The following is a 27,503-nucleotide window of genomic DNA, read 5'->3' as shown; positions in this document are numbered from 1 at the left end:
CAACATCTTATGTTCTTATGCTTTAGTACATTTTTAGGAAGGGGAAAGGAGAAGCGAGGAGTGCTTTCCAGCTCCCCTTCTCACCACGAGACTCCGTGTGGCTGCTCTGCCCTCTGCCGGGGCTGCTCAGGAGGGAGACGCTCAGGAGAATGACGCTGGAGAAACCTCTGGAATCTGGGGACGACAGAAACCTCCGGAATTGTCAGTCGCGGTGCTTGGGCAGCGCGCTCGGCTGCCGGGGCTCCGCGGGATGAGCCCACCGCCCTTAGAGCCACGTCCTGGGCGCCCACAGGGATGGCAGCCACGTCCTGCTAACGTCCACAAAGAACTGCAGAACCACAGAACCGTCAGGGTGACCTCTGGAGATCAGCCTGTCCAACCCTCTGCCCAGGCAGGGTCACCTGGAGCAGGTGACACAGGAGCATGTCCAGGTGGGGTTGGAATGTGGAGAGGGATACTCCACAACTTCCCTGGGCAGCTGCTCCACGGCTCTGCCACCCTCCGTGTACAGAAGTTCTTCCTCATGCAGTGCTCCTTGTGTTTAGTTTATGGCCATTGCTCCTCGTCCTGTCACTGGAAAGAGCCTGGCACCATCCTCTTGGCACCCTTTGAGATATTTACACGCATTAATGAGATTCCCTCTCAGTCTTCTCTAGACTAAAGAGATACACACCGCTGAGGTCCGGCCATCCGGCCAGCCGTGAAAGCAGGCAGACAGGGCTTTGCGGGGCACCTTGTGCCCAAGGAGCACCCTCTCCTCAACAAAGGGCAGACGATGCCCCGAAACCCCCCTCAAGCCCCCCAAACCGCGGGTCCCTCGGTGTCCCCCGGTGTCTCTCCGACGCCCTCCCAACACGCATGCGCGGCAGCGCAGGACTACATTTCCCGGCATGCCCCCGCGGGGCGGTCCGTGCGCGTGGCAGGGCGCGGCGAGAGGGGAGCAGGACAGGAACAGGGACACGGACACGGACACGGACACGGCCATGGATGCGGGCGAGGGGCGGCCGCAGCCCCACCTGGCCGCTCTGGTGCTGGCGCGGGGCGGCAGCAAGGGGATCCCGCTGAAGAACATCAAGCTGCTGGCGGGGGTGCCGCTTATCGGCTGGGTGCTGCGCGCCGCCATCGACGCCGGCGTTTTCCACAGGTGCGCACGCGCTGTATCCCCCTCCGCCTCCCCTTCCTCTGGAGGGTCCTGGTTGGGGATGGGGGTGCCGGGGGGTTCTGGTTCGGGACGGAGGTGCCGAGGGACCCCGGCGTAGGGAGGGGCTGGGGGAAGCCGCCGCTTCGTCAAGAGGGTTTTAGAGGTGTCTGTCAGCGTCTGCAGGGAGGGCTCAGAGCAGGGACCAGGCTCTGCTCCGGGGAGCCCAGCAGTGGGACAGGGGAAACGTCAGGAACGGGGCACGAACTGATGCCCGGGAAGTTCCACCTGGACATGAGGAAGAACTTCTTTACTGGAATAGGCTGCCCTGAGAGGGTGTGGAGTCTCCCTCGGTGGAGATACTCAAAAGCTGCCTGGATGGAATCCTGTGCAACCTGCTCCAGGTGACCCTGCTGGAGCAGGGAGGTGGGACCAGATGACCCGCTGTGGTCCCTTCCAGCCTGACCCATGCTGTGACTCTGCCAGTGAGTGTTGGAGGAGATCCTCACTTAAGACAAAGGGGTGCAGTTACTGTGGCACCAGGTTAAGGGTCAGGCAAGGCAAGCACCCTGTCAAGAGCTCAGCTGTCCCTTCCTGCTGAGGGTGAGCAGCAGAGGAATGAAGGAATCAAAGTCTTTTAACACAGTAGTTTGACATTAAAGTTGTTCTGATGCGTGGTTGGGTGGCCACTAGCTGGTAATGTTTACCAGCAAACATTGATGGTTTTACTTTATTAAGACATCTGCATTAAATGGAACTGCCAGGCTGGCGATGATCTGCTGAAGCACAGGATGACTTTGGTTCGTGGCCATCTTGCTGCTCAGGACTGTGTGCACTGAGTTTGGGATCTCTGAGGATGGAGACCCCACAGCCTTTCTGTTGCTTTTACTGCATTCACCCAGAAAAAGCTTCCTTGTTTTCTCTCTACCTGCCCAGCACAGAAGACAGCAGTGAAGTCGCCTCCTTGCTGAGATGTCTCTTTCAGCATCTCCTGGCATATGTCTGCTCCCAGGCCCAGTCATCGTGCTGGCTCCTGCTGGGCTTGCTGCCATTTTCCTATCTGGTATCAGGGAGCCCACAGCTGGACACAGCACATCAGAAGCATTCTCACTCAAATGTCAAGTGGAAGGAAATAATCTTGTGTGCTCATGTGACTCAGAAGAGAAGCTCAGTTTGTGGGCAAGTGCCTGAAACTTCTGTAGCAATAATTAGAGCTAGATAGAAACAAGGGTGTTGTTGGTGTTGAGAATATGGGCATTACAGATTTTTCTGCAGGAGCAAGACTGAGGATTTTCTACACATTTGCTGATAGTTAAAACCATGGTTAGGATGTGCTTAGTGTGTAGCACACTTAGGGGCAGGTTCCCAGTGCAAACCTGCTGCATAATGCTCAGAGCAAGTCAAGTGGAAATGCAGCCCAGCTAGATGCAGAGCAGTCTGTATCTCATAGCTGCTGTATCGTTATCTAGCCTGGAAAACCTTTCTTGCTGTATCTGAAAAGTAGAGGATGCAGCATTCTGTTTTATTTTTAATAAAGTAGCAGACAAGAACACTTCTGACTGAGGTCACTGATAATTTCTTAATGATGGTGAATCTGTATTGCTTAATGGCCTTCTGTGGCTTCTGTTTGGCATCTGAATTTTCGCAACAGGAAGCCAGTCAGGGTTGTACAAGCTGACTTTGAGGCATGGCAGGTGCCTGGTCACCTTTGGAAAGGTGTGCAGGGTACCCGTTACACAACAAAACTCTGTTAGCTGAATGGGGAGTGTGTATTTAAGTTCACCATCCCAAAGCAGTTTATAGAAAACACCTCTTGTGTGTTTGTTTTCGTGGGTGTGACTTGACATTGCTGTCGCTGTCACACATATTTTACTTCTGATGATCCCACGGTGTCTTTGGGGGAAGAAATGTAACTGCAGCACCATTTGCTGTGGACAGTGCATTGCTGAGAGAGGAAGGGTGACTTTTCATAGCTTTTGTTTTTACACCTCACATGCTTTTTTGTCACAACGATGCCAGCAGTGGCTTCACAGTTGCTCAGTGTTTGTCATCACATGATGCTCAGAATTAGCCCTTCCTTTTGTAAATGTTTGTTTTCCCTGAACGATCACAATCTTGCTTTACCAGTACAGGAATTTTTCTGTGCTAAACATAAGGAACTTGAACAGCTCCTTCTCTGGGATTGTATGGAGCCCAATTAACACATTTTAACACACTTGCAGCATAAGCTAATCTTTAAACTTCGTGGCAGTTTTACTTGTTGTAAACTAAGCTCTTACATGATTCTGAATGCCACATCCAACCCATTCACTGTTCATTGACCTGTTAACGTGCCTGACAAATTCTGTGTGCTGACACTGGCTTTTTCTGAGAACACTTTCAAATTTTATGTTGCTTAAGCTTCCAGTATGGAATGCAATTTAAGATTCAGATTTTAGTGAATGTCCATGTTTTATCTCCATTGTTCCAAGCTGATTGTTGGACTGACTGGGGTAGTTTTATTAACACAAATACAAGAACTAGTTCCTTTCATTGCAAGGTGTAATACATACATAAATAAGCTGGGGTTTTATTCAGGTTAAATTACAACAGGCAAGTCAACAATGATGGGATTTATTCTTTATATTAATTTCTGTCACTGTTTGCCAACAGCATATGGGTTTCCACAGACCATGATGAGATCGAGAAGGTTGCAAAGCAGTTTGGGGCTCAGGTCCATCGCAGGAGCCCTGAAGTCTCTCAAGACTCCTCAACTTCTCTAGAAGCCATCACAGAGTTTCTCAATCATCATCATGGTAAATCAGGGGTGAAGTATGCTGAGCTTTTATATTGTAGCCCCAGAGGGGTGATGCTCTTAGTATTTAGAAAAATAAGTAAAGCATTGAGTAAATAAAAGCTAGAAAGATTCTCCTTTTTTGGGTTTTTTATTTTTTGGTGTGTGGTACCTACTCATACCACACTTTGCTGTTGTGTTACTGAAAATATGAATTGTTTCATAAATGTCTCTTGGTTTTTCTTTAGAGGTTGATATTGTAGGAAATATTCAAGCAACATCTCCCTGTTTACATCCCAGTGACCTTATAAAAGTGGCAGATCTGATCCAGAAGGAGGGGTTTGATTCTGTCTTCTCTGTTGTGAGGCGGCATCAATTCAGATGGAGTGAGGTAAAGAAAGGAGGTAATATTTAGGTGTTTCTGGTTACAGTTGTACTTAACTTTTTATTTTTTTCAAATGCTTGCTTTTCCTACCCTTGGTATTTGAGGAAGTGATGTCTGAGGCATGGACTGAGTTCTCTGAGAGGTGTGAGATGGCTTAGAAATTCCTGCCAAGCACAGCTGTCTTGATAATACCAAGCATTGCTCAGCCCTTCTGTAACTGTTTTGTAGAAATTAAAATATTTTAACTTGTCTAGGCTGAAAATACAGCTCCAAAAAACCTGACATTTTAACTTCTTTCTAATGGGTATTCATGCATATTCAGTCATGACACTGAGGTCCTAACTAGAAAATTGTTTGTTCTTGCTATGCAGTAGCTAACAAATGACCAACAATGTGAGGTGAAATCTTGGTGAGGATGGGATGACAACCTCTTGGCCTGGGGACTTAGGCTTTGTTTCGTCCTGATAATTTGGCTGCTGACTTATGTCACACTGCGGACTGCCTGTGAGTCATGAGGGCTGAACTCATCTTGGTTAGCTCATCCAGAAGAATATGACTGGTTTTTCCCAGAGAAAATACGCCTCTCAGCTACAGTGGCCAAGATGACCAGAGACTGTAATTTTACAAATAAAGATTCTACCTTGGTTTAGCTATAAAGCACCTTTTGTCCTTGTACAAAGAACTATTCCACACATTATGTATATTGGTTTTGTTTCTGTGGTTAAAGCAAAAATGTTTTCTTCTTTTTTTAAAAATTATTATTTCAGGTACTGTCACAGTGGGGTTTTGTTGGGGTTTTTTTTTCAATGAAAGTTACTCAGACATTGCAGTAACTGCTTCAGATGAATTTTAGGTGAGTTTAGAAAGCATCATGCTGTAAAAGAGCACATGTAATAAATGAGGCTTGATCCGAGAGATAAGTTGGAATAAAAGTTAAGCCTTTGTTTGGAATAAACACTTGAACATTGTCGTTGTTCCTCATAAGAGGAGAAATAAATGACACTGTTTGTGCAGTATAAGAGGGATATCAAAAGCATGGGTGGCAATTTCAGGATTCTGTGGATTGCAGTTTAGGAAGCCACATGCACATCTTGAGATGCTGGAAGGGACAAACGTGAAAGAAAAAGTCTCACGTGGATGTGTCATGTGGCTTCCTGAAGTTATTGGTGCCATAGGCAGATTGTTAAATAAGAAAGCCTTGAGGCCTACCTAAACGAGCAAGTAATTCTCCAGCATAAAACGACATCCAAAAGTTTTTAATGTGGTGAGAGATAAGGAATCATTCAGCTGCAAGGACTGAGGAGAGCATTGTGCCAACATGAGCAGCTTAAGGATAAATGCAAATGGCCTTTCAGGAGTGTGGTGTTTCAGGGGAAATTCACAGCAGCATTGTACAATGGTTTTTCTTCTTTTTATTTTTCCATACAGCTTCAGAAAACTGATTAAATTAAAAGAATTTCATGGGGTTTTTTTTACTGTGTAGATCTGGTGCTCCTTCTGCATTAAGGTTTAATACTGATAGATCCTGAAAGAGAAAGGTCTCTCTCTGACTGGAAATGTTCAATTCAGTGAGCACAAAGCTTTAGTTGGTTATGAAACACAAGGTGTGTTTATATCTACCAAAGCCTCAGGACGTTTTGGGTATTTGAGAATGCCCTCTAACTTTCTTGTGGTTACTGGGTCATGAGACCTGGTGAATTTTGGCTGCTTTGTGCATCTGGATTGAAGGGGCTTAAGGACAAAAGCCTCTGGTCCCTGGTTTGGTTTCTGCTGCATGTACAACTGTCATTGGTAGTAATATGGGATCTTTTGGGATGGTATTTGTGCAGACAGCTCTTTGTTTATTTGTGGACACTGATTAAACCATATATGAAGAGTTAACATAATATCCTTAAATAGGATGTATTTTGGGGAAGTGCCAAGATGTTTTCACAGGCAAAAATTATTCACATATGCTCTTTTTTCACCTTGCAGATTTCAGGCCGGTCCTTTCAGGTATCAGAGTGCATTCAGGCATTCCTGTGTGCACTAGGAGATGGAGTACAGGAATAGTATTTCTTTCACATTGGCAAGGACAGTCTGCAAGAATGTCCCTCCTATTCCTTGTAGTAACCAGTTTTAGAGCCAATAACCTCTTGGATTTTTGTTGCTGATTTTTTTGGGGGTTTTTTTTCCAAAGTTGCAATGAAAAATTCCCTTTTCCTCTGCTATACAGAGTAGTCCTGCAGTTTATCCACAGTTCCAAGAGAGAGAAGCAATTCAGTGATTCCCCAGAGAAGCTGTGGATTCTGCATCCCTGGAAGTGTTCCAGGCCAGATTGGATGGAGCTCTGACCAGCCTGGGATAGTGGAAGGTGTCCCTGCCTGTGGCAAGAGGTTGGAACTGGATCATCTTTAAGGTCCCTTCCAACCCAAACCAGTCTGGGGTTTTTTATAAAGTTGAGCAACAAGAGGCAATAATGAGAGAAGTTGGTGACTGAATTACGCCCTTAATTTTTGAACAGAAATTATTTAGGAAGTTGAGTGACTCTGAGCAGGAATTCTGTAAAGCTTATTTTATCTTTTTTTTCCCTCTGTTAACAGAAAACAAGATGACAGAACCCCAAAACCTGAATCCAGCAAAGCGGTACCGGAGGCAAGACTGGCCTGGGGAGCTCTATGAAAATGGCTCATTTTATTTTGCCAAGAGACATCTGATTGAGAAAGGCTACTTGCAGGTTAGTACTTCTGGTTTTTCGTGCTCTTCAGAATAATACATCTTCTACTCTTGCTGTAGAAGGTTCTGAATTCAATATTCTATTTTGATTTCTACTACAGTCAGTGTGAAATAACAGCACTTTGACCTCAGAACAGTTTGCTAATTATTTGTAATTTAGCAGGGCTAGTTATAGCTAGAGCAGTTCCAGTAACATCATCCTCCATAGCAAATAAATTTATGCAAATAAATGTATTATATAGCTATAACCCTAAGCCAATACAATACTGAGTTGAGTTTTGCATTTCACTGGTGTATCTTAGAATTCACATTAATGCCACTAAGGGTGTGAAACTGAGCTTCATGCAGTGTCAGAGCCTTGTCATAATCTGTAAATTTGTATTTTCAGCCAGTTTAATCTTATGCCAATTTTGTACGGTAACTTTAAAAGTCTTTTTCCATTTCCTGATGTTTACATCCCAGTGTAGTGATGCAGAACAACACTGAGGTGTGGTGGATATTTTTCCATTGGTGATTAAGTAACAGTAAGCAAATAATAATCATAGCCTTCCTTAGCAAATGCTGAACGTATTACTATTTTGCTGATTAGAAGATTTAGTGAAATTAGTGTGATGTAATTGCTATAACATCTTGCACACTTTCTCTAGTTGTAAAGTGGAAATAGTTATTAACCTGAAGGTTCCTTCAAATGGTTCTGTGTCACCGGCAAAAACATAATTGATGGTTCACTTTTATATAAGCCATGGTGGCCACTGTGTAACCAGACACCTGGCTTTCATTGCATGGTGCTAAATTGTAGAGTTTTGTGTTTGGGTTGACCCAAGCAGAAAATTTCAATGGTTTGTTTTCCTTCAGGGTGGTAAAATGGCCTACTATGAAATGCGTGCAGAGCACAGTGTGGATATTGATATAGACATTGATTGGCCTATTGCAGAGCAGAGAGTGTTGAGGTAAAAGTACTTTTTATTCCCTTATTTCTTTGATGTTGCTTGTTTCAAAGTGTGGTCATGTGAATTCATAATGTATGGAATGGAAGCAATGGAGATCAAAGATAATTGGGCAGCTTTATTTCTGCCTGTCATTTTTTCCTATCTCTGTTGAAATCACCTGAATTACCTTTGTTATATGGCAGGGTTTTGGTAGTTTGGTGTTTTCTTTAAAGTTCAGCTTGGTGAAAAGTGTGAGCCCCACTATACCAGAGTAATGTGTTAGCATCATCTCTGGCTTTCCCAGCTGAGGTGCCCCAGATCACCGTGCTCCACACCACAGTAACTGATCCACAGGAATGGGAGTGTTTGTGTAGAGGCCCTGAGCTGATTCCATCTCAGCAGCTGCCTTTTCTTTGCAGCTACTCTAAGGAAATAATGGGTGGGAATGGAGTATAATTTCTGTGCCTTTGTCATCCTAGTTGTTAAATGGATAACATAACTGAGCTGTCCTTTGGATCGTTCTGTTTGTTTCTTTGAAGAGGGAAAATACAGTTGGAGAGTGATGGTGATGAGAAAAAACATTAGAAAAGAAGAATTTCAAAGCTGTTTCTTCTGTCTGAAGATTACAGCTGTATGGGAAATATTTGGGGTTTTGAAGTGTGCAAAAACTTGCATCCTAAAAAGATAATCTCTTTGTCTAGCTTTGGCTATTTTGGCAAAGAGCCACTAAAAGAGGTGAAGCTCTTGGTTTGCAGTATTGATGGATGCCTGACCAATGGTCGCATTTATGTGACAGAAGATCACAAGGAAATGGTCTCCTATGATTACAGAGATATTGTTGGCATTGATCTGCTGAAGAAAAGAGGAATCCAGGTAAGTGCTGTTCTGAAGTGTGAGCCTTCATGTCTCATGTAACCTGCACATTAAAAGATTCTAAAAAATTGTATTCTGGCAGCATAGAAGTTGAAGTTTCTTCGCAGTACTTGTGATCAAGCAGCATAATATATTGGTGGGGACAAATGTTATCCTCAGAACTCTTAGAGGAAGTTAAGAGTTTTGAGAAAGTTCTCAATCACAGTAGTTACAGCATCTTTCTCCATTTCACAGAACCATAGAATGGCCTGGGTTGGACCTTAAAAATCATCTTGTTCCAACCCCCTGCCAGAGCAGGGACACCTTCCACTATCCCAGCTTGCTCAGAGCCCCATCCAAACTGGCCTGGAATACTTCCAGGGATCCAGGGGCAGGCACAGCTTCTCTGGGCAACCTGTGCCAGGGCCCCACCACCCTCACAGGGAACAATTTCTTCCTGATATCCCGTCTAAACCTGCTCTCTGTCAGTGTGAAGCCATTCCCCCTTGTCCTGTCACTCCAGGCCCTTGTCTCTGTCTTTGCTGTGGGCTCCCTTCAGGCACTGAAAGGCTGCACTTGGGTCACCCCAGAGCCTACTCCTGTGAAATGGAGTAGATGGTTTTTCAGCAGTCCCTCAGCTTCATTTTCTGTGAAGCCCAAGGGGTGGGAAGCTTGTAGTCATTGTTTTGTTGCCTGTGGGAGCTCATTTCCATACCTTCTTTGACTTGGAATGTTTCATTAAAAACCCCTAGGTCTTTGTGCTGCACTTCATTCATTTCTAGTGTATGTTGCTGATACAGTCCTACCTTGTGCTCCACTTCTCTTCATTCTGTACTTAAAATCAGTGCCGAGCATTTGGTAGCATTTAAAAGCAATTAGGGAAGATAAGCTTGTCTACATCTTGGACAGAAAACCTGAAGAAGTTGCATCTGAGATTTCTAAAAACCTTGCTGCAATTATCTTCTGGTTTTAGCCTACCTTGTACATCATTCCTGAAACTTCAAATTTGGAATGAACTTCCAGAGATAAATGTGCTGTGCTGCTTCAGTCTGTTTAGTGTTGGTTTGATGCTATGAAATGCTGCTGTAAATAAAATTATGTTATTAAGTAGAGGGGCCAAGTTAAAAACTTCATGTTCTACAAATACTACGGAAATCTTTCTTGGGAATTCTCTCATTCCATACCATGACTTAATTAGATGATACTGCACTAGATAGTCACCACACCACCATACTGTGATATTTAGTATTTTATTTGTATATGTTGTATTTAAAAAGACAAATGTTAATTTTGTTTTGAGCGTCAGGGGGCGCTGCAGAAAGGTATTTCACTTTCCTAAAGGAACCTCAAGACTGTCTGTGGTTTTGGATGCTAATCGCTTCTGCTCTGAGTTGTGAAAACCAATTATTCAATGCTTTTCTGATGCCTGGGAGAGCTTCTATTAGCAAAACTACTTTTTTTGCAATAGTAATGTTGTATTTCTTGGGATGTAGAACTTACTCTAATTTTATTTCAATAGGTTCGACTCATCTCTGACAGAGATTGTTCAAAAACACTGTCAGCTATGCAACTGGGATGTGTAGCAAAAGTTAATGCAACAAATAAACTACAGGTTCTGAAGGACTGGCAGGAAGACATGGGTTTGAGCTGGAAAGAGGTGGCTTACTTAGGTCAGTTCCTTTTCTTTTGGTATATTTTATATTGGTCTATCTTTTATTTTGGTAGATTTAAATAGTGTAGACAAAGAGAAATTTCATAGTGCTGCTGAGCTTCAAACCGCTTTTCTCTTTGTAAATACACTGAATTTAATGGGATTGCTGTGCAAATTGCAGCACACAATCACCAAAAGCAGGTACTTTAAGGTTTGATAGGGTACAATCCAAATGATGAATCAGTGTTTCATTTGGTAAAGGGAAGTCTTCACTGTTTTTCCAGTGGGATATAGGAAAACTTTTGCTTTTAGGAAACATTTTGATAACAAAATGTTGATAAGCATACACTTAGAGCTGACAATTTTGAACTGATTCTAGTTTGTTTCAGAGGGATATTGTATAGATTATGTTCTGAAATGGTAATCACAAATGGACAGAATCAGAACTGAAAGCCATGTGGTTCTGTGCTGAGCTGTATTTCAGTGTCAGGTTAAGTGTGGGGTCCTGCCAATGCTTATTCAGCTGCTCACATCATTTTACTGCTCTTAAAAGTACTCTTCTCTTGCCTGAAGATTGTGAAGTGTGATCACCATTTACATGGATCACCACGATTTTCCAACAACTGACTTGAATGTGCAAAGGGCTTTTGAGCTGCTGAGATGAAGATTGTGATAAAAACCCCCAAATTTCAAAAATCAGATTGATGCATACATAGAAAAACACTGAGAAAAGTACTGATTCTTTCCCCTCTGTGATCTTTTGCCTTGTCTGTCATCTTCCTCCCTAGGAAATGAGGAGTCTGACGTGGAGTGCCTGAAGCAGGCAGGCATGAGTGGTGTGCCTGCTGATGGCTGTGCAGCTGCTCAGAAGGCTGCTGGGTATATCTGTAAGAGCAGAGGTGGCTGTGGAGCTGTGCGGGAGTTTGCGGAACACATATTCCTGCTCTTAGAGAAAGTGAACTCTGCAAGGAAGCAACTGGAAGAAATCAGTTCAGCAGGGAAGGAAAGAGGCAGGAATGAGAACAGCAGGAAAGGAAATAAGGAGCTGATGGAAAAAGAGTAACGCCGTTGGTCAGTCCTGCTTTTCTTCCGCAGTAAATCCCTATCCCAAAGGAATGCTTACCTTTCAAATTTTACAGCGCAGTGGAGTTTAAAAGGTGTCTCCCTCTAATTCCAGGTCCCACATTCATGATTATATGCTGAAAATAGGAACATATCCACGATGATTTTAAAAGCCATTTAAGTTCAATGGGAGGAATGCTACAAAAGAGCATGCCCTGTAAATCTACTCTTAATCATCACACCTGTCCTACAGGAATGGTGCATCTTTATTTCATAATCTGACTGTTTTCAGGGATCAATGATTTTGCATGACTTGAAGATTTGTAATTCAGGCTTAAAAAAACCAAACAAAACTTCTGTCAGTTTTGCTCATGTGGTTTGCATTTCTGTTACCAAATGCATGGTGTTGTGGTTGTGTGATTGCATTTTACAGGCTTTGTCCTTAGCAAGGAAGTGTTTTAACATATGCTGGGGAGGTCAGGTGTAAAATCCTATTAATAAAACTTCTTCCTCTGTTTTTAAACTACAACATCATTACTGTAAAACAAGTTAATATTAGTTAAAGAAAGCACTTTAGCATGTGTTCAGTTTTAAGCTCATAAGTAATTAAATCGCATTTGGAGTTGTGCCTCTTGGAATCTGTTTATTTTGGGTTTTATTGAAGTGCTTAAATTAATATTTTGCCAATTTTGGAGTTAAATTTCCCATTGGCTTTGAGATCTCTGCAGAAACTCAGTTTCTTTGTATGAAGACTCTATTGCAACCACAAATGAGTTAAAGCCAAATAAAAGTCCTAAGTTTATTGTATAGAAAAGTAGCTGCTGTTTAAAAAAAAACCAACAAAATCCAAACCATAGTTAATGTGGGTTTATATAAAATATATATACAGACCACTTTAACATGTTAAAGCTGGTTTACATGCTTTATTTATGGAAAATAGGATTTGTATTGTACATTACAACTACCATAGTATTTATCAGAGTCAAGTTTTGTTTTGGATTATGCTAAAAAATAAAAATACCCATGGTACACTGGCAATTACAAGTGAGGTGAATTTTAATGGCTTGTCATTTTATTTTCTCTGCTAAATAGACACTCCCAGAATAATATCATCTGATATATTGGCCTCTGATTGATTTTGTGTTTACTTCCTTTCACAAAGCAAAATGTTGAACTGAAGTTATTTACTGCCTATCTACAGTTAACAGATTAATTGTTTACTGTACTAATCAGTTCTTAAATCACCTAAATTGAAATGTCTCCTTTCAGTCACATTTTAGGGTTCTGTGCTGGATAAATCCATGGACTTTGACAAGAGGAGAGCCACATTTTGGACGTCAGTGTTTTCACTTTGATGAATTCTTGTTTAGAAGAACGTGGTATAATCTTACATTGGGAGGAATATGAAAGATAAGAGAGCTGTAGAGACAGTTTACCAAAAAAAAATGGGATATGCATGATCTACTGCCTGAAAGGTTCAGATTTGGATTGCCCACACTGCTGTGGAAAGCCTAATTATAGAGTAGGATGAGGGATGTCTTAATTACTCCTCTTGATTTTATAGAAGGGCCTCAATCATATGAAGGATTTAGGGGTCAGGAGGCAGAGACAATGAGGGTACCTCTGTCCCCTTAGAGGTGAAATCCCAAGTCCTGGGAAAGCTTCAAATGTGTAAATATTTTTCCAATGCCTGTTCCAGTACATGTGACACCATGACTGCCTTTGATTAGAGGGGTGTTACTCATTCAGACTGGTCATTTTAGTTATACTGGGCTTATTTTGAAATCATCTTTTGGTCACATGAGTACTTGTTTTTTACTTTAAAAGGCCTAGTGTATTCCAAAGAAGACCTTAGGTAATGTGGGCTGTTCTATCATGATTATGTGAAATGGAAAAAAAGGAAATTATGTAAATATTTGTTATAAGCTGTTATGAAAAAATAGCTGATTACGTCAAATTTTAAATAAACAGCTTTCTCTAGTCTTTTGAGTAGAGAATGGTTATGGGCTGGCTTGTGGTGAGTTTCTGTACTGCAAATCATACACTCCCAAGTTGATGTGCCACATGTGAATGGCTTATGATGGTGGAGGTGGACAGATTTAATACCCAAACTAATCACCTGCACACCTTCACCTACTTCTGACTCCGTTCATTTATTTTTATCTGCTCTTTCTTCTATTCAGTTTATCTTCCTCTCCAGTTCCTGTAAGGTAATGCAATGAGTTCTGACCTTAATTTTAATTCAAGTCAATATGAATCACATATATCTCAGCCTTTGAAGTCAGAGATATTTATTAATACTTGCTGATTTCAAGTTTTTAAGATTTTTAAACCTTGAGCACACATTAGTTACCTAGTTTTTTCCAGAGTCCATGTGGGAAGGTTTTTGGTTTTAATTTTTTTTTTTCTGGTAGTATGTTCTTAAAACACTATCTCCTTTTTCTAGAAATAGCTCTAAATTAATCTAGTTCCACTCAGCAGGAAAAATCCTCCTAATTGTCACCATTATAAGAGCAATAATGCTGTACAGAAGAAAATCACTATTATGTGTGAAACTGATGCATAAACGAGTTAGAAAAACTTACCAGTAATGCATGTGTCTGAAAAATCTTTGGATGGTGGGTTTGTTTCTCTCTCATGTTCTGGGACAGGTTGGTGTATCCCCATTTCTGATCCTAGATACATTTCTGGATGTGGCTCTGGTTTATTAGAGCATTCCCCCTGCTCTGGGGGAGGCATTAAAGAGAATGAGCAGTGAGCAATGTGAAGGCAATGATACCAAATTATTCAGGTTAGTAAAGAGAGGGGCTGGTGAAACTGAGGAGTTATATATAAAATGAGCTTGATTGAGAAACAACCCTAATGTCATATGTATTAAAATATCCATTTTCACTGAGCAGTTATAATTCAGAAGAATATGTACTGGTCTGAAGTGTGTGGTAGCAGTTAAAAAAACAGGAATTATTAGAAAAAGAATATATAGCAAATAGGATAAAAAGAATTAATCCAGTGTATAATTCAGTGGTTTGTATCTTGAATACTGCTTGTTTTGTTTCTTTTGTGTTGAAAAGGCTGTAGCATTCCAAAGGTTTGTGGGAGGATAAAATGGATGATGGAAGAAAGGAATCAGGTTCAGTGGCAGCAGTAACCAAGTCAGAATTCTTCACTTTGGAAGAAGGATGACTGAAGGGAGTTGTGTTAAAATATCTGTAAAATTAAGGATGGGAAGCCATGGAAAGGCCACTGAAGAAGCTAGCAGTGGCCAAAATCAGGTGCCTGAGGAATATAAATTTATCATGTTCTATGGTGCTTTCTATTCTTTCTGTGGCCTCAGCACAATTGCAGCTTGGGGATTTCCAGAGTTGGGCATGGGTTACAGACATTTAATGAACCTCAGAACACTTAAAGAGGCTTTGGCCACGTGTTTCAGGAGTCTGATACCTGATACAGTTCTGGTTCTGAACCTTGGATTCTTCCTCCTATTTCTTGTGTAGGAAATACGCAACTGCATTTTATTTTCATTTCACAATGTGTGTTAGTGGTTCATTCCATGTCAACATGTGGCTCTGACACAGTGAGAAGCAGGACATGGCATTACTATTATCAATAGGAGTAATCTAATCTTAAAAACGCATGGAAAATAGGGCAAAAGTGCATGCAGAATTATGTAAGAGTACAGGGACTCTTACCTAATCAGTGGTCATTAATATCTGTAGTCAGAGATACTCACAGTAAATTGCTGGGAAAGTTCTTGGCCAAAATGTACTCAGAGATTGAGAGAATGTTCTGGAAAATAGCACATGTTCTTCCTGATTTTTCACATGCTTTGCAGACAAGTTTCTGGCCTAAATTGAAGTATACCTGGACTAGTTAGGGCTACTCTTGTATTAAACATGGAGATAGTCCATGTATGTCCATCTCCTGGGATGTAACTTTTAACTGAGGGTATAGTTGCACACCTGTTCATGGCTAGTACAGTCCATGTTGGATTTTGTTTTTACTGTCCCACCTTTTCTTTCCTGGTTACACTGTCCACAGCAGTTCAGGCTCAAGCTGGGGTCAGTCACCACTCACTGATCCTTCTGAGCAGTGAGGCCCAGCAGAAGCGTTACTATTCATTAGATAAAGCTTGGTCTAAGAAGCTTGAAAATGGGATGAAGTATCACAGAATCACAGAATAAGCTGAGTTAGAAGGGACCCATTGGAATCAGGAGTCCAACTCCTGGCCTTGCACAGACACTCCAACAATCCCACCCTGTGCATCCCTGAGAGCGGTGTCCAAAAGCTCCTGGAGCTCTGGCAGCCTTGGGGCTGTGCCCATTCCCTGGGGGAGCCTGTTCAGTGCCCCAGCACCCTCTGGGGGAAGAACCTTTCCCTGATACCCAACCTAAACCTCCCTGACACAGCTCCAGCTGTTCCCTGAGTCCTGTCCCTGGTCACCACAGAACAGAGATCAGTGCCTCCCCCTCCTCTTCCTCTTCGTGAGGAAGTTGTGGACTGCAGTGAGTCTCTCTCCTCCAGCTGAACAGACCCAAGTGCCCTCAGCCACTCCTCATAGCCTTTTACCCAATTTAGACAAATATAAAACACTCCCATTCATTTCACTTAATGAACTTTAAGTTTTCCTGAATATATTTATCATGATCTACCTTTGGATTAATTCCATTCTCTGAATGCTGCCTCTTAAAGGACCTGGAGCTACACTTGTCTGCTCCTGGAGTCTGAACAGATCTTATGGGCAGTAGTTCTGATAACTTGCAAACAAGCCCTAGTCCTGACTTGCCACATGAGTATATCAACTCTTGGAGCACTTTGTTCAAAGAAAGCACACATTTGATTTATAATGGAAGTCAAGAGGTTTCAGGGGATTTGGGGATAAAGCTGCAGGCAGTGCACGGCAATGTGGAGAACAAACTGGATCTGTGCCTTGCAGTGCCTCTGTACTGCTGCCCCTGGTGAGGAGCAAGGGAACTCAAGTTTGGGCTGCTTCAATTAGGCTGCTGTCATGGGTGTCAGAGCTTGGACAGCACAGAGACACATGGCCTAGCTCTGTTTCATTCACTTGCTGATTAAGTCCTGCTGTACCCTTTTTTTTTTAATTGTAATCTAGGTAAATCCTTAATTCAGCCAGTAGGCAATGCTGTAAACTGATTAATTCCTCACCTCCCCGAAGTAGCTAGGGAACTAACTGCTTTTTGAGCAACACACTGTTACCTCCCTGGCTGATGGGTAGGTTTAAATAATTTACCAAGCTTACCTTGATCCACAAGACAAGTCCTCATCCTGTCCCTTCACACACAGTTCCACGTTGTGAATATGATGTTGATGTAAATGGTGCTTTATGCGTGTGCATACAATGTGTGATGCAAAAGCTGCTTACAGCAGTCTTAGTGCAGCTATACTCCCTTGCAAACCTCATTTCCCCAAGGACCCTCTGGCTTTTTTTCCATACTCAAAGGGCCAGAAGACAGTAAGTCTCTAAGTAAAATGTTCAAGCATTTTCATTAGCTGATCTCTTGGCACTTATTAATAGTGGAAGAATGACACCTGAAAGGAGGGCAGCAGTGGCATTCTGGGGGGAGAGTGAGTGATTTTAATGTCAGAAGAACAAAGTCACACATCAAATGGGTCATTTGCATAGAGCAGGGCATCATCTCCCTCCAGCCGTGTTGAATTGGTAAATGACAAAGGACTGCACACAGGCTTTTCTCTCACTCTTCTCAGCACCATAACTTCTGTGTGGTTTGTGCAGGTGCAAAATCAGTATATGTTGATGCCAGCTTGCACAAACCAGGTATGAAATGAAAGGGCTGCCTGGCAAGTGTGAAGTGTGTGGCTGGAAAGAGATCAGTGTTGATGAAACAAGGCCCTACCTCAGCTATTCAGAAACAACCCACCCAGAGGAGGAGCATCCCTCACACACAGGAGTCAAAGCAGAGTCATGGTGCTTGTCTGCACGAGTTTCTTTTCAGTCAGCTTTTGTTATGATTGTTCTGCCTTGGAATGGTGTAGTTGGGTGGAACAGTCCCTGGGATGTGGACACAGACAGCTGATTCTTGGAAAATCTGTCTTACCAGGGCAGAGGGAATAAATAAGTGGTGTTCAGATTAAGCTGTCTCTGAGTCGTGGTTTGGTTCTGTTGCACAAGGAGTGGGAAGTAAAATAGGTCTCATCAAAACACTGGAAACAGGCATTTTGCAGGAAGAAAATCAAATGGAAAGGAAACACATTTATGGTTGCCCAACATGTGGTGCTGAAATTTATTTGAGTTTTTATCAGTTGCATTTAAAACACAAAGACTCTCTGGTACCTAACCCAGAAATAAGTTACATCAGAGAACTACATATTGTTAAAAAAAGAAAAGAAAACAAAAGAAACATTTTTGTAAACAGACTTCAGATCTTCAAATGCTGCAGTTTTCAACTTAATTATCAATCACAATGTCCAATAAGATAGGCACTTCCAAATCATGGTGTATCACAGAAGGAGCAAGTCTGGGGTCAAATTTTTGATAATTTTCTTATTATGTGTTTTTAGATTTCTTATATATTCAGTTTCTTAGAAGTTTGTTTTTTGCTCTTCTCTTCATATTATCTTGAGTAAAATTCCTAATTCAGGTCTACTGAGTCTGCTCATATCCCCTTGGAGCAAAAACAATAAATAAATGATGAAGTAGATTTGGTTGTCAAACAGCTGACTGTGAAACCATCTACAACTGCCCTTTGAGAACTGAGTTAGCTCTGCATTGTGTCAGAACTTTCCTGTTCTCAGAAACTCCATGTTTACAATCCTTCCTATTGGAAGCATTATAAAGTGAATGGAGCACCCATTCAGAGCTTCCCCCCAACTGGTCTGTGTATATTTGTTGATAACTTGATATGATTCTTCACGTGGACTCAAAATTCATAGATGAAACTGTCTGCCATCTTGCTGAGTTTCATTTTCTCATTAAATATCTCCTGAAACCTAATATTCTGCTTTGGAGTGAAGTAGTTCTTCCAATCACCAACAGCACCTAGGAAAGCAGGAACAGAAGTGAGCAATATGTGGAGCAGAAAGTGATTTAAAAACAGCCTGATTTTGTTAATGTTGCAGTTGGCACAGATATTAATATATTCTTAACCACAGTCATTGTGGTAGGTCAAGATCACAATTGTTCTGGTGAAACTCTGGTAGAAGGATCTGGATCATCATCCATACAGGCTGATAAACCCCCATCCTCAGAGTTGATTAGTGCCAGCAACACAAGTGGTGGAAGAGCAGCAGCTTTCCAAGGTGGAATTAGAGCTCCTGGTCATCTGGGCAGAGGGACATCTTGCCATGCCTTAGTTGAACGTAGGTAAAGGTCTCTGCCTGGGTTTTTTCACAGTCAGTAGAGGAATTATAGAATTACAGAATGGTTTGGGTTGGAAAGGACCGTAAAGATCACCCAGTTCCGTCCCCCTGCCATAGGCAGGGACACCTTCCACTATCCCAGCTTGCTCAGAGCCCCATCCAGCCTGGCCTTGGACACTGCCAGGGATGGGGCAGCCACAGCTTCTCTGGGCAACCTGTGCCAGGACCTCACCACCCTCATAGGGAACAAATTTCTTCCTCACATTCAACCTAAACCTGCTCTCTGTCAGTGTGAAGCCATTGCCCCTTGCCCTGTCACTCCAGGCTCTTGTCAAGAGTCTCTTTACTACATGGTCTTGTAAATAGTCTAAAAAATCATAGATTCATAAACCAGTTTGGGTTGGATGGGACCTTTACAGGTGATCGTAGTCACCATCTAAACTTATTAAATGAGTGGAAGCTGAAAAGCCACTGGCAAAAGAAGATTCCTAGAAAAGGAGCCCAGAATGGCCTGATGGATAAATCCCACCCTCACACCTGCTCCTAATCTCTAGGAATTTTTATGGATGAGATGTCCAGCTACTTAAGAGGGCAGTTAAGTACTTCTGGGTGGCCATGGACACTGGTGATCAGAAGAGTGTTTCAATGTTACCCAGTTCAAGCAAAAAGGAAATTGTTATTTAAACTGACACATTTTTATGAGACAATGCTTACTTACAGTTTCCCCTCATGTGGATGCTCTAAAGACCCTGCATCCCAAACCTGACTAAAATAGTCATCCCATTTTCTGACTAAAATAGCATTCAGACAGAAAGGACAGGAAAAGAGAGCCTGAAGCATAATATATTCATATAAATCTTCTGCAAAGTGGCTGAAACTAGCTAAATGTCTGGGATTTGCATAGGAACTACTTGTAAGTGAAACTGTTGGGATTTTTCAAAATTTTCATCATATCTTTGCCAAAGTTCACTGACTTAGAAAAATGCATCTCATTTTTTTGTTTCTTTTTTATTGGCAGACTGTATGCTGTCATTTGTTTCTGCCGACTGGTAAAACCATCGTGAATTAACAGAAGCTACCATTTCTCTGTTTATTAATTGAAACAACTCTTAGTTTTAAACTGCCAATTATTGTTCAAAAATTAACTAAATCAAGATAATCAAAATCCATGTAAAAACAAGGGGTTTGATCTGCTTATTATCCAAAACTGTGGAAGCTTCTGAAATGCCAGAAGCAAGAAAACAGCTCCTGCGGGTATTTTAAAATCACATCTGAGCTAAGCACTGTGGAAGATTTTCCAGGGTCTGGAAGTTACCTATGACCATTCTTTTGTTGTTGTTGTCAGCATATTCCTTCCCCAGGAATATTTCAGTAAGATAAGGGGTGATAAGAGCAGTCTCATTCAGAAGGAATGTGTCTGGCTCTTTTTTATTCTAGTCAAGTAAGTGACCTTGGTGGGTGATATCAGAGAGACATGTTGTAAAACACTGAGGTGGTCAACTTTTAGATGAAAAAAAGACAGATAAAGAGTAATGCTGGGTGAACCTTTCGTTTTGGCTCAGCAGCTCCCACGGAGCAGTATGAGTCAGGCTGTAGTTCAGACCCCTCTGTGCTTCTCTAGTACAAGTCTGAATTTGCAGCCAGTGAACTTAGGAAGTGATTTTTAAGAGGGCTTCAGATTGAAGAATCCTGTCATCGCTTCCCAGAGCTGACCCCAAGACTCCAGGAAAGACCTGCATTGCAGCCTCTGTCTGCATTCCCACTCCTTCTGCTGGGTTAGGCACACAGGAATTTACCTTTTCGGAAGATCAGCTTCCTGTTGGATGTCAGAGCACACACGGTGTGAGTGGGATCGCTGTTCTCCTTTTCTGTGTCATTCTTCATCTCTGAGAACGAAGACTTCTTGCAGATGTCTTGGATGTCGCTGTCACTGACGTTTAAACTCAGGAACAAAGTGATTTTCTTTACAACCTTAGGGAGATCCTGAGGTGTAAGAAAAAGACAGTGTTTATGTTTCTGGGCGGATTATCAGACTTCTAGCTGATTTGAAAAGGATCCCTTTTATTACATAATGAGCTTGTCACACGTTTATTTGCTTTCAGGCAAAGCTAAATATGTCATTGGAGTGTGCAGATGACAGGTGCAGTAAACCTGCTTCCCCTCTTAGCTGTACTCACAGAAATGAATGAATACAGAATATGTCATATCACATACAGTCACATTGTCAATTTTATCTCCCAGTTCAGGTAAAATGTTCTCCTGTCTCTCAGAATTACTTCACTGGAAATAGAGGAATACTCGAAGCCCAGCTTCCTGTGTAAGTAGTTTATTTCACTGGAGGTTCTATATCTAGAGATCTCACAAGTGACTCAGCATCCAAAATGGCTTGGTTTTATTCCTAGTAGTGGAATTTTTTTCCCCCCAAGAATGAAAAAACCTATTTTCATGGAGACACTAGAAAGTGTTTTCTATTCACCTAAAAATTCATTCTCTGAAAGCTAAGGTATGTTGATATTTTACTTTTTCTTTTTTAAGAATAGCAAATTGTCTGCATGATATTTTTCTTCCATCAAAATTGTTTCCCTACCCCTCCAGCCTCTGATTTTCTTTTTTATTGGGAACACAAGACCCAAACATGAGTAGTTCAGTTGTCTTACATCACTTTTGGAAAATTTCACCTGAAATGTCAGGCATGGCAATTAATGTGTGGCCCTCAGTGGATGTCCTTGGTTGGTCTTTCCATAGGACAAAAAAAGAAGAACTTGAAGTTCTTCCTGAGCCTGAGGAAAATTGTGTGAGTCCCATTCCTGCATCTAAGAAATGCAACTCTCACAGGATTTAATATTTCTGTAAGTTGTGCCATCAGAATTATTTCACTAATATAGAATTCTATGCAAATATAAAATATGTCCAAAGATATATATTCTCTTTTTCCTTCTTTCTCCTTTTTCATTATAACTTCCTCTTTGACGTTTTAAGGATGCTAATTTACAAGTAATGCCTCCTGAGAGCATATTTACCTTCTTCATGTCTTCATAGAACAAAAAGAGGATGTTTTTTTCATCTTCATGTTCTTCCCAGCTTAGGAAATGATCAAACCAGGATCCACAGACAACTGAAAGGAAAACCCATGTAAAAGAGATTCAGATAAACTTCGGTCATAAGTAACTGTGATGGTATCTCACTCATTTAGGTGAATGATCCTTTTGTAATATGTACCATGTATTCCTCTAAAACAGAGGCAGTTCTTTGTGTCAAGTGACTCAAACTTATAAAAGTAACATCCAAAGAGGTTTCCATTCTTCTTGGAATTTGTTTTCATACCAGATACTATGCTGAGATATGATTCTGTAGTGGAAAGAGGCTCCATATCTAAGGAAAGGCCAATAATGAAGGAAAATGCACTGGCCTAACAAGATCTGAACATCTCACAGATGACTGCCTGTCTGAGATGTGTCCCAGAGATAGGATCACCTCAGCAGGAGGTGAAATGAGCAGTCTGGTAAACGGAGCACACTGTTGTTACCTCTCTTTCATCCCAGCAGAAGGGAATCTGTATAATTTTTAAATGCTGAAGAAGAATTACATAAAGAACTTATGCAAAAGCCTCATCCAGCCAGTGACACAGATAAAGGGGTTTGTAGCTGATCTGTTTTGTCTGAATGTACCATTTGCTGAACCATGGGAACACAGCTGGATTTCAGCTTTCTTTTAAAAACCAAAATTCTGACCTCTCCATCTCAAAGGCAAGATGAAAACCTCTTGCAGGGCAATGAGAAGAGGCCTGAGTAGAGCAAGCTCAGCCAGCATTCTCCAAAGCTGTGACTTTGCTTTATAACCACCACCACCAGCATATTACTATCTTGTAATGGGCATCATTTTGGTCACAAACTGTGAGTTATAATTAAGTATGAATTATAATTAATAGCTATAATTAAGCTGGATGCTCCAGTCTGTAGCCCTCTCCAGCACATAAAGCAGTTTCTAAGTGCAAGGCATGTGTAAGGCTCCACAGTGTGCAATTAAACCCTGCTCCCCTGGCCAGCTACTCTGGGGATGTGGCCAGTGGTAGGACAGTCCTGGTGACTTCAGGAAAGCCTTGGAGACTCCAGGGAATTCATTACAGTTGTCCCTGTGTGTCCTGGCCCTTGTTTTGGACTGATATTAACTCTGCAAGAGTACTGCAGGATTTGGATCAAGCAGCACAACCTTGAAATGTTTCTACCAGGAGTAAAATTTACCACCTTTCCCTCCACATCACCTCTTACCTACATTTCTGTTGTAACCTACATGGTTATCTATTCATGCCACACATAAGCACTTGGAAAATAGAAGGTGGCTAATAATTTACGGGTAAATAGGAGATGCTTTTAAAATTTAATCATTGAAACACAGAACGGATCAGAGTGGAAGGGACCTTAAAGATCATTTAGTTCCAACAGAGCCCCATCCAACCTGGCCTTGAACAGAATCCTCTTTCCTTTTTTTCACTACTGTATGTTCAGAGTTGGTACTAAACAAGCCAAGATCCTGCAAATCACTGGAGCATGTGCCAGGGCTGCTCTGAACTCAGAACACCAGACGTGAGCCAAAGCTTGGAGGAAGCAGTAAACAAATCGACTTCTGGAGCTCTGCTGTGAGCCCATGATGACTGCAGTAGCACTTTTCTTTCAGTTTTCAAGCTGATCAGTCATTATTGCTGTTATCATCACTGTGGTGACACATGTCCTCAAAGGAGTAATAAAACACTAAAAATGGGAGTGCCCAACATGAACAAGGTCCTGTTGCCAGCTGCCATCCCACCACTCCTAAAAAATCTCCCTCTTGTCCTCGGTCTTTGGACCCCATTTCTGAGACAACACGTCAGGGAGAGTGTGGCTTCAGGAATGTGTCCAGGCTCCTTTGTTGGGCTGCCCAAGGGCTGTCTCCCAGCCTGGAGAAGACACCAGACCTGCAGTCACAGCTGTCCCTGCAGCCTGGTGACAGTCACCTCACATGCCCTGTCACCAACCACCGCTCTGCTCGCCCAGGGCAGCAAAGAGCAGCAAAATCTGTGAAGAGCTGTTGTGCTGGAGTGATGCAGCTGCTTCTCAGAATGACTCCTTGCCGGGCTGAAGAGAGCATCCTGTTATTTGCTCTTGTTTAGCTTGGCATTAGAATTTATCCCCTCCAACCCCATATGGATAAAGAGTGCAATAAGGAGTTTTCACACAGTTCAAATTTCTTAACTCTTTCTGTGCACAATAAACTAACATGAACTGCAAGGAGAAAACATTTATCCTTACCATTGCCTTTTAAGAACAAGTCAAAGAAAGCAGGCCAGGTGTCTACAGTGGGAAGGTTTGGGTTATCTCTGTAGTAATGAAACATGGAAACTGCAGTGTCTTTTGGATTTCTGCTGATGTAGATCATCTGTAAACAGAGAAAATGTAGTTATTAATGATAATATCCTCCCTTTATTTTAGAGAAGCTCTGTGTGTAAATAGAGCATTGTCATAGGCAGTTTGCAGTGTCAAAACCTTTTCCTTTATGATTCCTCCTTCAGTGACCATGCCATTAAATTAGAAATGTATTTATCTCTACTTAGTGAGGAGTCCATAGTGATTAGTAAACAATTCCATGTGGGCAGGTGTGTGTTTGACCCAGCTGGGTAATGTTTATGTTTTATGAAAGAGTCTGTGTTAACTTTAACCTTGAGTCAGTATATTATCTCATATATCTCACATATGAAAGCATTAAGTAATTAACATTCAAAGGACAGCTGTAAAACATAAATATTGGCCTTTCATTCAAATTAGCTTTGTCCCAAAAGTCTGGATCTGAGTGATCCTGAAATTTTTGACTTTTAATATAAAATCTGAGACCCAGAGCTTATTTTTTAAAGATCTCCCACATTAGCATGGGAGGAACTGGTCTAGTAAGTGTCCCTGCCCATGGCATGGGGGTTGGAATATGACGATCTTTAGGTCTCTTCCAATCTGGGTGATTCTGTGATTCTATGAACTCAAAACTGTGATCTGAATCTGCATCCCACATTTCATTTCTCCTCTGTTTGCCCAATACCTTTATGGGCTCTTCCCAAAGCTCCAGCAGGAGGGGCAGAGTACTTTTAATCCCAGAACAGCCTATAAGTACCCAAGATTTTCTAAGACAGTAGGAAATGGGGTCATGAGGACACCCCCATTCCTAATGGGAGATTTCTGATTGAAAGATGTTGATGTTCTGTGTGGTGCCTGGTGTAGAAATCACCCATGGGAGCAGTGGGGCAGGAGCAGAACCCAGTCCCTAGTCCAAGTCTCTGTTCCTGCTGCCTTCAACAGCTGGTCAGCTGTGTCTCCAAAATTCACAGCAAAACACTTCTAAAAACTGCAAATCATTCAAAGATTACTAAGGATAAAGAGGACAAAATAGATTCCTAGTAGACTTTCTACGAATTTTACTGCTTTGAGATCATTTTTGCCTTACCTTGCATTTCTTATTCTTAAAATTTGGAGGCAACATGTTGTAGTCTAAGTGTGTTGGGATGATTCTCTTTGATGAGAGTTTATTCAGCTCCTCCAGTTGGGAAATGTCTCCAAATTCAATGGGAGATGTTATTGTAACTTGAGTATTGTAAAGTTTTGTTATAACTCCTGCAAGCCAGTGGGTCCCTACAGAAATGTAATTTTAAGAAAACAAAACAAACAAACAAACAAACAAAAAAGGATTAATATTTATTACTGTGAAACATGCATTGCTCACATGGAAACATCTTGCTAGTGAACAAGGTATATTTCTAATCCTCCAGATTCAAGAAACTACGTGACTAAATAATCCCATCGGCTCCAAATATATACACATTTAAAAAAATTCGGGCTGTAGATGAATTACAGTGTAACTCTGAGAGAAGTGTTAATATTGGTACCAAAACCATCTCATTAGACAAACTGCTGTCAGCTGAGAGGTGGCTACATTGTTTTTATAATTTATTTTAGAATAACCTGTTTGGGGGGTTTTTTCCTTACAGTAACTTGAGTCTGTATATTTGGAAAGTACTGATTGAGCTCCCCCTTGCTGTGTGCTCCTCTGTGCAAGAGAGGTGGGTGGAGAGAGGATAAGAAACTAATAAATGTACAGCCAAGAGCCACACAAATATCTTCATACAATTCTTGACTAATTGAATGTAGAAAGTCCTTGAGAAAATCTTGCAAGTGCAGATTTTGCTTACAGGTAAGGAATATTTATTTGCTTTCCAACATGAAAACATCCGAGATTATTTTCAGTTACAGAATCAAAATGTAAATGACCCATCTCTCTTGTAATCTGAACACTTACTGACAGAATAATATATTCACATACTCAAACATCCTTTCCTATTTCTTTCACACAGACATTTCCCAAGTAGTTTAAGCAGAGAACATGAAACACACACATGAGACTTCATGCAATTAACATTTAAAACTAGAACTTACCAGATTTGGGATAGGAAACCAGAAGGACATCATCTTCTCTAGCATCAAAAGTATCCAAGGATTTTAAAAGTTCTGGAGAAGACCTGGTGGTAAAGGGAATCCCCTTAAATGTGTGCAGGAGCTCTGCCTCGCTGGAGTTGGACATGGTTGCTTAAGTCTTGGGTTCCTGCAAATCAGATAACAGGGATATGAGGGGGATTTAAGAGTCACTTCTCAGTCAGATGGTTCAAAGTGACAAATTGAGACTGAGCAGCACAAACCTCATGCTTATATACTTTGCTACACACCACGATGCCTTATCAGATATTGATTTTTTTTTTCAGGTAGTTGATAAAGGCAACTGAAATATTAGAGCTAACTTAATAAATAACTGAAATACTGAGTCATGAAAAATGCATCCCATTTGTCATTTATTGGCTCTCCAGATAAAGAAATGAGGTAATGGTCAGAATGTAATTTTAAAAAAAATAGCGAGCATGAACATTACATGGTGCCTTAAAGTACGCTTAATAAGATTATTCTGTAAATTATACTTTGTTGGAAACTATTCTTACCTTCCAAGGGAAAAGCTGCATCTTAAAATAATTTTGATTATTAGAAAAACAGTGTCTTATTTTATGCGAATTAATTTTTTTGTTTGTTTCATTTTATCAAATATACAACAGCTTGACAATTCAAAAGTGCAAATTGATTCCAAGTGCTTGAATCTTGTGATGTTAAGGAACAAGTGTTTTGAAGATTTTCTGATTTCAGCCTGAGGAATCTTGAAAACAGAGGCACTTAGAAGCACAATCATTTTTTAAGATGTTATATGTCTCTATAAGAAGAGTATAGGCAAAAAAAAGTCACAAACTGAAAACAGATATTTAAATAGATGTACTATATAGATATTTAACATGGGCTTTAATCCTGCGTGTTTCATGACCAGAAGTGGTTGAAGACTTTGAAATCTTTCCACAGAATATGCAGATTTATCAAAATAAAAGTCACTTGCAGGAAAGAGGCAGTTCTCCATTAATAAGGTGGTTTCAAATGTATTTTTTGGAAAAAAAAATTGAATCTGTGGAAATTATCATTAATACTTTTCAGACAGAAAGCTCCACTTCTGTTTAATGTGACCTGAAGCAACGCGAATGTATCACAGTAAAATAAATAGTTATGAACCAAAACATTCTAGACTGTTTAGTATTTTCAATTTTCCTTTCAATGGCC

At 41.3% G+C, this 27,503-nt stretch overlaps 2 protein-coding genes across 4 annotated transcripts; one reads left to right on the top strand and one right to left on the bottom strand.

The window, feature by feature from the left end:
* Positions 1-912: 912 nt before the first annotated feature.
* On the top strand, positions 913-13,508 carry CMAS (cytidine monophosphate N-acetylneuraminic acid synthetase). 3 transcript variants are annotated; one of them, XM_048301961.1, is made up of 9 exons: positions 913-1,144; positions 3,791-3,933; positions 4,160-4,315; positions 6,879-7,012; positions 7,867-7,961; positions 8,642-8,813; positions 10,312-10,462; positions 11,232-11,514; positions 12,775-13,508. In XM_048301961.1, exons 1-8 carry the CDS (start codon positions 984-986, stop codon positions 11,504-11,506), a joined length of 1,287 nt encoding a protein of 428 aa, XP_048157918.1. In that variant the 5' UTR covers positions 913-983; the 3' UTR covers positions 11,507-11,514; positions 12,775-13,508. The 3 variants fall into 3 exon arrangements, with proteins under 3 accessions (XP_048157918.1, XP_048157917.1, XP_048157916.1); XM_048301960.1 differs by having other exon boundaries at positions 11,621-13,508; XM_048301959.1 differs by having other exon boundaries at positions 11,232-13,508.
* Positions 13,509-18,353: 4,845 nt separating this feature from the next.
* On the bottom strand, positions 18,354-26,436 carry LOC125325066 (sulfotransferase 6B1-like). Its single transcript, XM_048301764.1, has 6 exons — positions 26,292-26,436; positions 25,306-25,490; positions 24,126-24,252; positions 21,861-21,955; positions 20,637-20,823; positions 18,354-18,520 (listed from the first exon to the last, which is right to left on the bottom strand). The coding sequence occupies exons 1-6, from the start codon at positions 26,434-26,436 to the stop codon at positions 18,402-18,404; spliced, it is 858 nt and encodes a 285-aa protein (XP_048157721.1). The 3' UTR covers positions 18,354-18,401.
* Positions 26,437-27,503: the final 1,067 nt, after the last annotated feature.

Source organism: Corvus hawaiiensis, chromosome 4, assembly GCF_020740725.1.
Source record: "Corvus hawaiiensis isolate bCorHaw1 chromosome 4, bCorHaw1.pri.cur, whole genome shotgun sequence".
NCBI lineage: Eukaryota > Metazoa > Chordata > Aves > Passeriformes > Corvidae > Corvus > Corvus hawaiiensis.
The sequence above is the reverse complement of the archived record's forward strand: the minus strand, read 5'-3'. Positions and strand labels throughout refer to the sequence as shown.

What these genes read in the sequence shown, in the direction of transcription:
- CMAS (XM_048301961.1), top strand. Translation starts at nt 984, where the DNA reads ATGGATGCGGGCGAGGGGCGGCCGCAGCCCCACCTGGCCGCTCTGGTG. An exon ending in TTGAGAAAGGCTACTTGCAG is followed by an intron (nt 7,013 to 7,866) that starts GTTAGTACTTCT and finishes GTTTTCCTTCAG; the next exon opens with GGTGGTAAAATGGCCTACTA. An exon ending in GCAGAGCAGAGAGTGTTGAG is followed by an intron (nt 7,962 to 8,641) that starts GTAAAAGTACTT and finishes CTCTTTGTCTAG; the next exon opens with CTTTGGCTATTTTGGCAAAG.
- LOC125325066 (XM_048301764.1), bottom strand. Translation starts at nt 26,436, where the DNA reads ATGTCCAACTCCAGCGAGGCAGAGCTCCTGCACACATTTAAGGGGATT. An exon ending in GGTTTCCTATCCCAAATCTG is followed by an intron (nt 25,491 to 26,291) that starts GTAAGTTCTAGT and finishes ACATTTCTGTAG; the next exon opens with GGACCCACTGGCTTGCAGGA. An exon ending in CTTGTTCTTAAAAGGCAATG is followed by an intron (nt 21,956 to 24,125) that starts GTAAGGATAAAT and finishes TTTTCCTTTCAG; the next exon opens with TTGTCTGTGGATCCTGGTTT.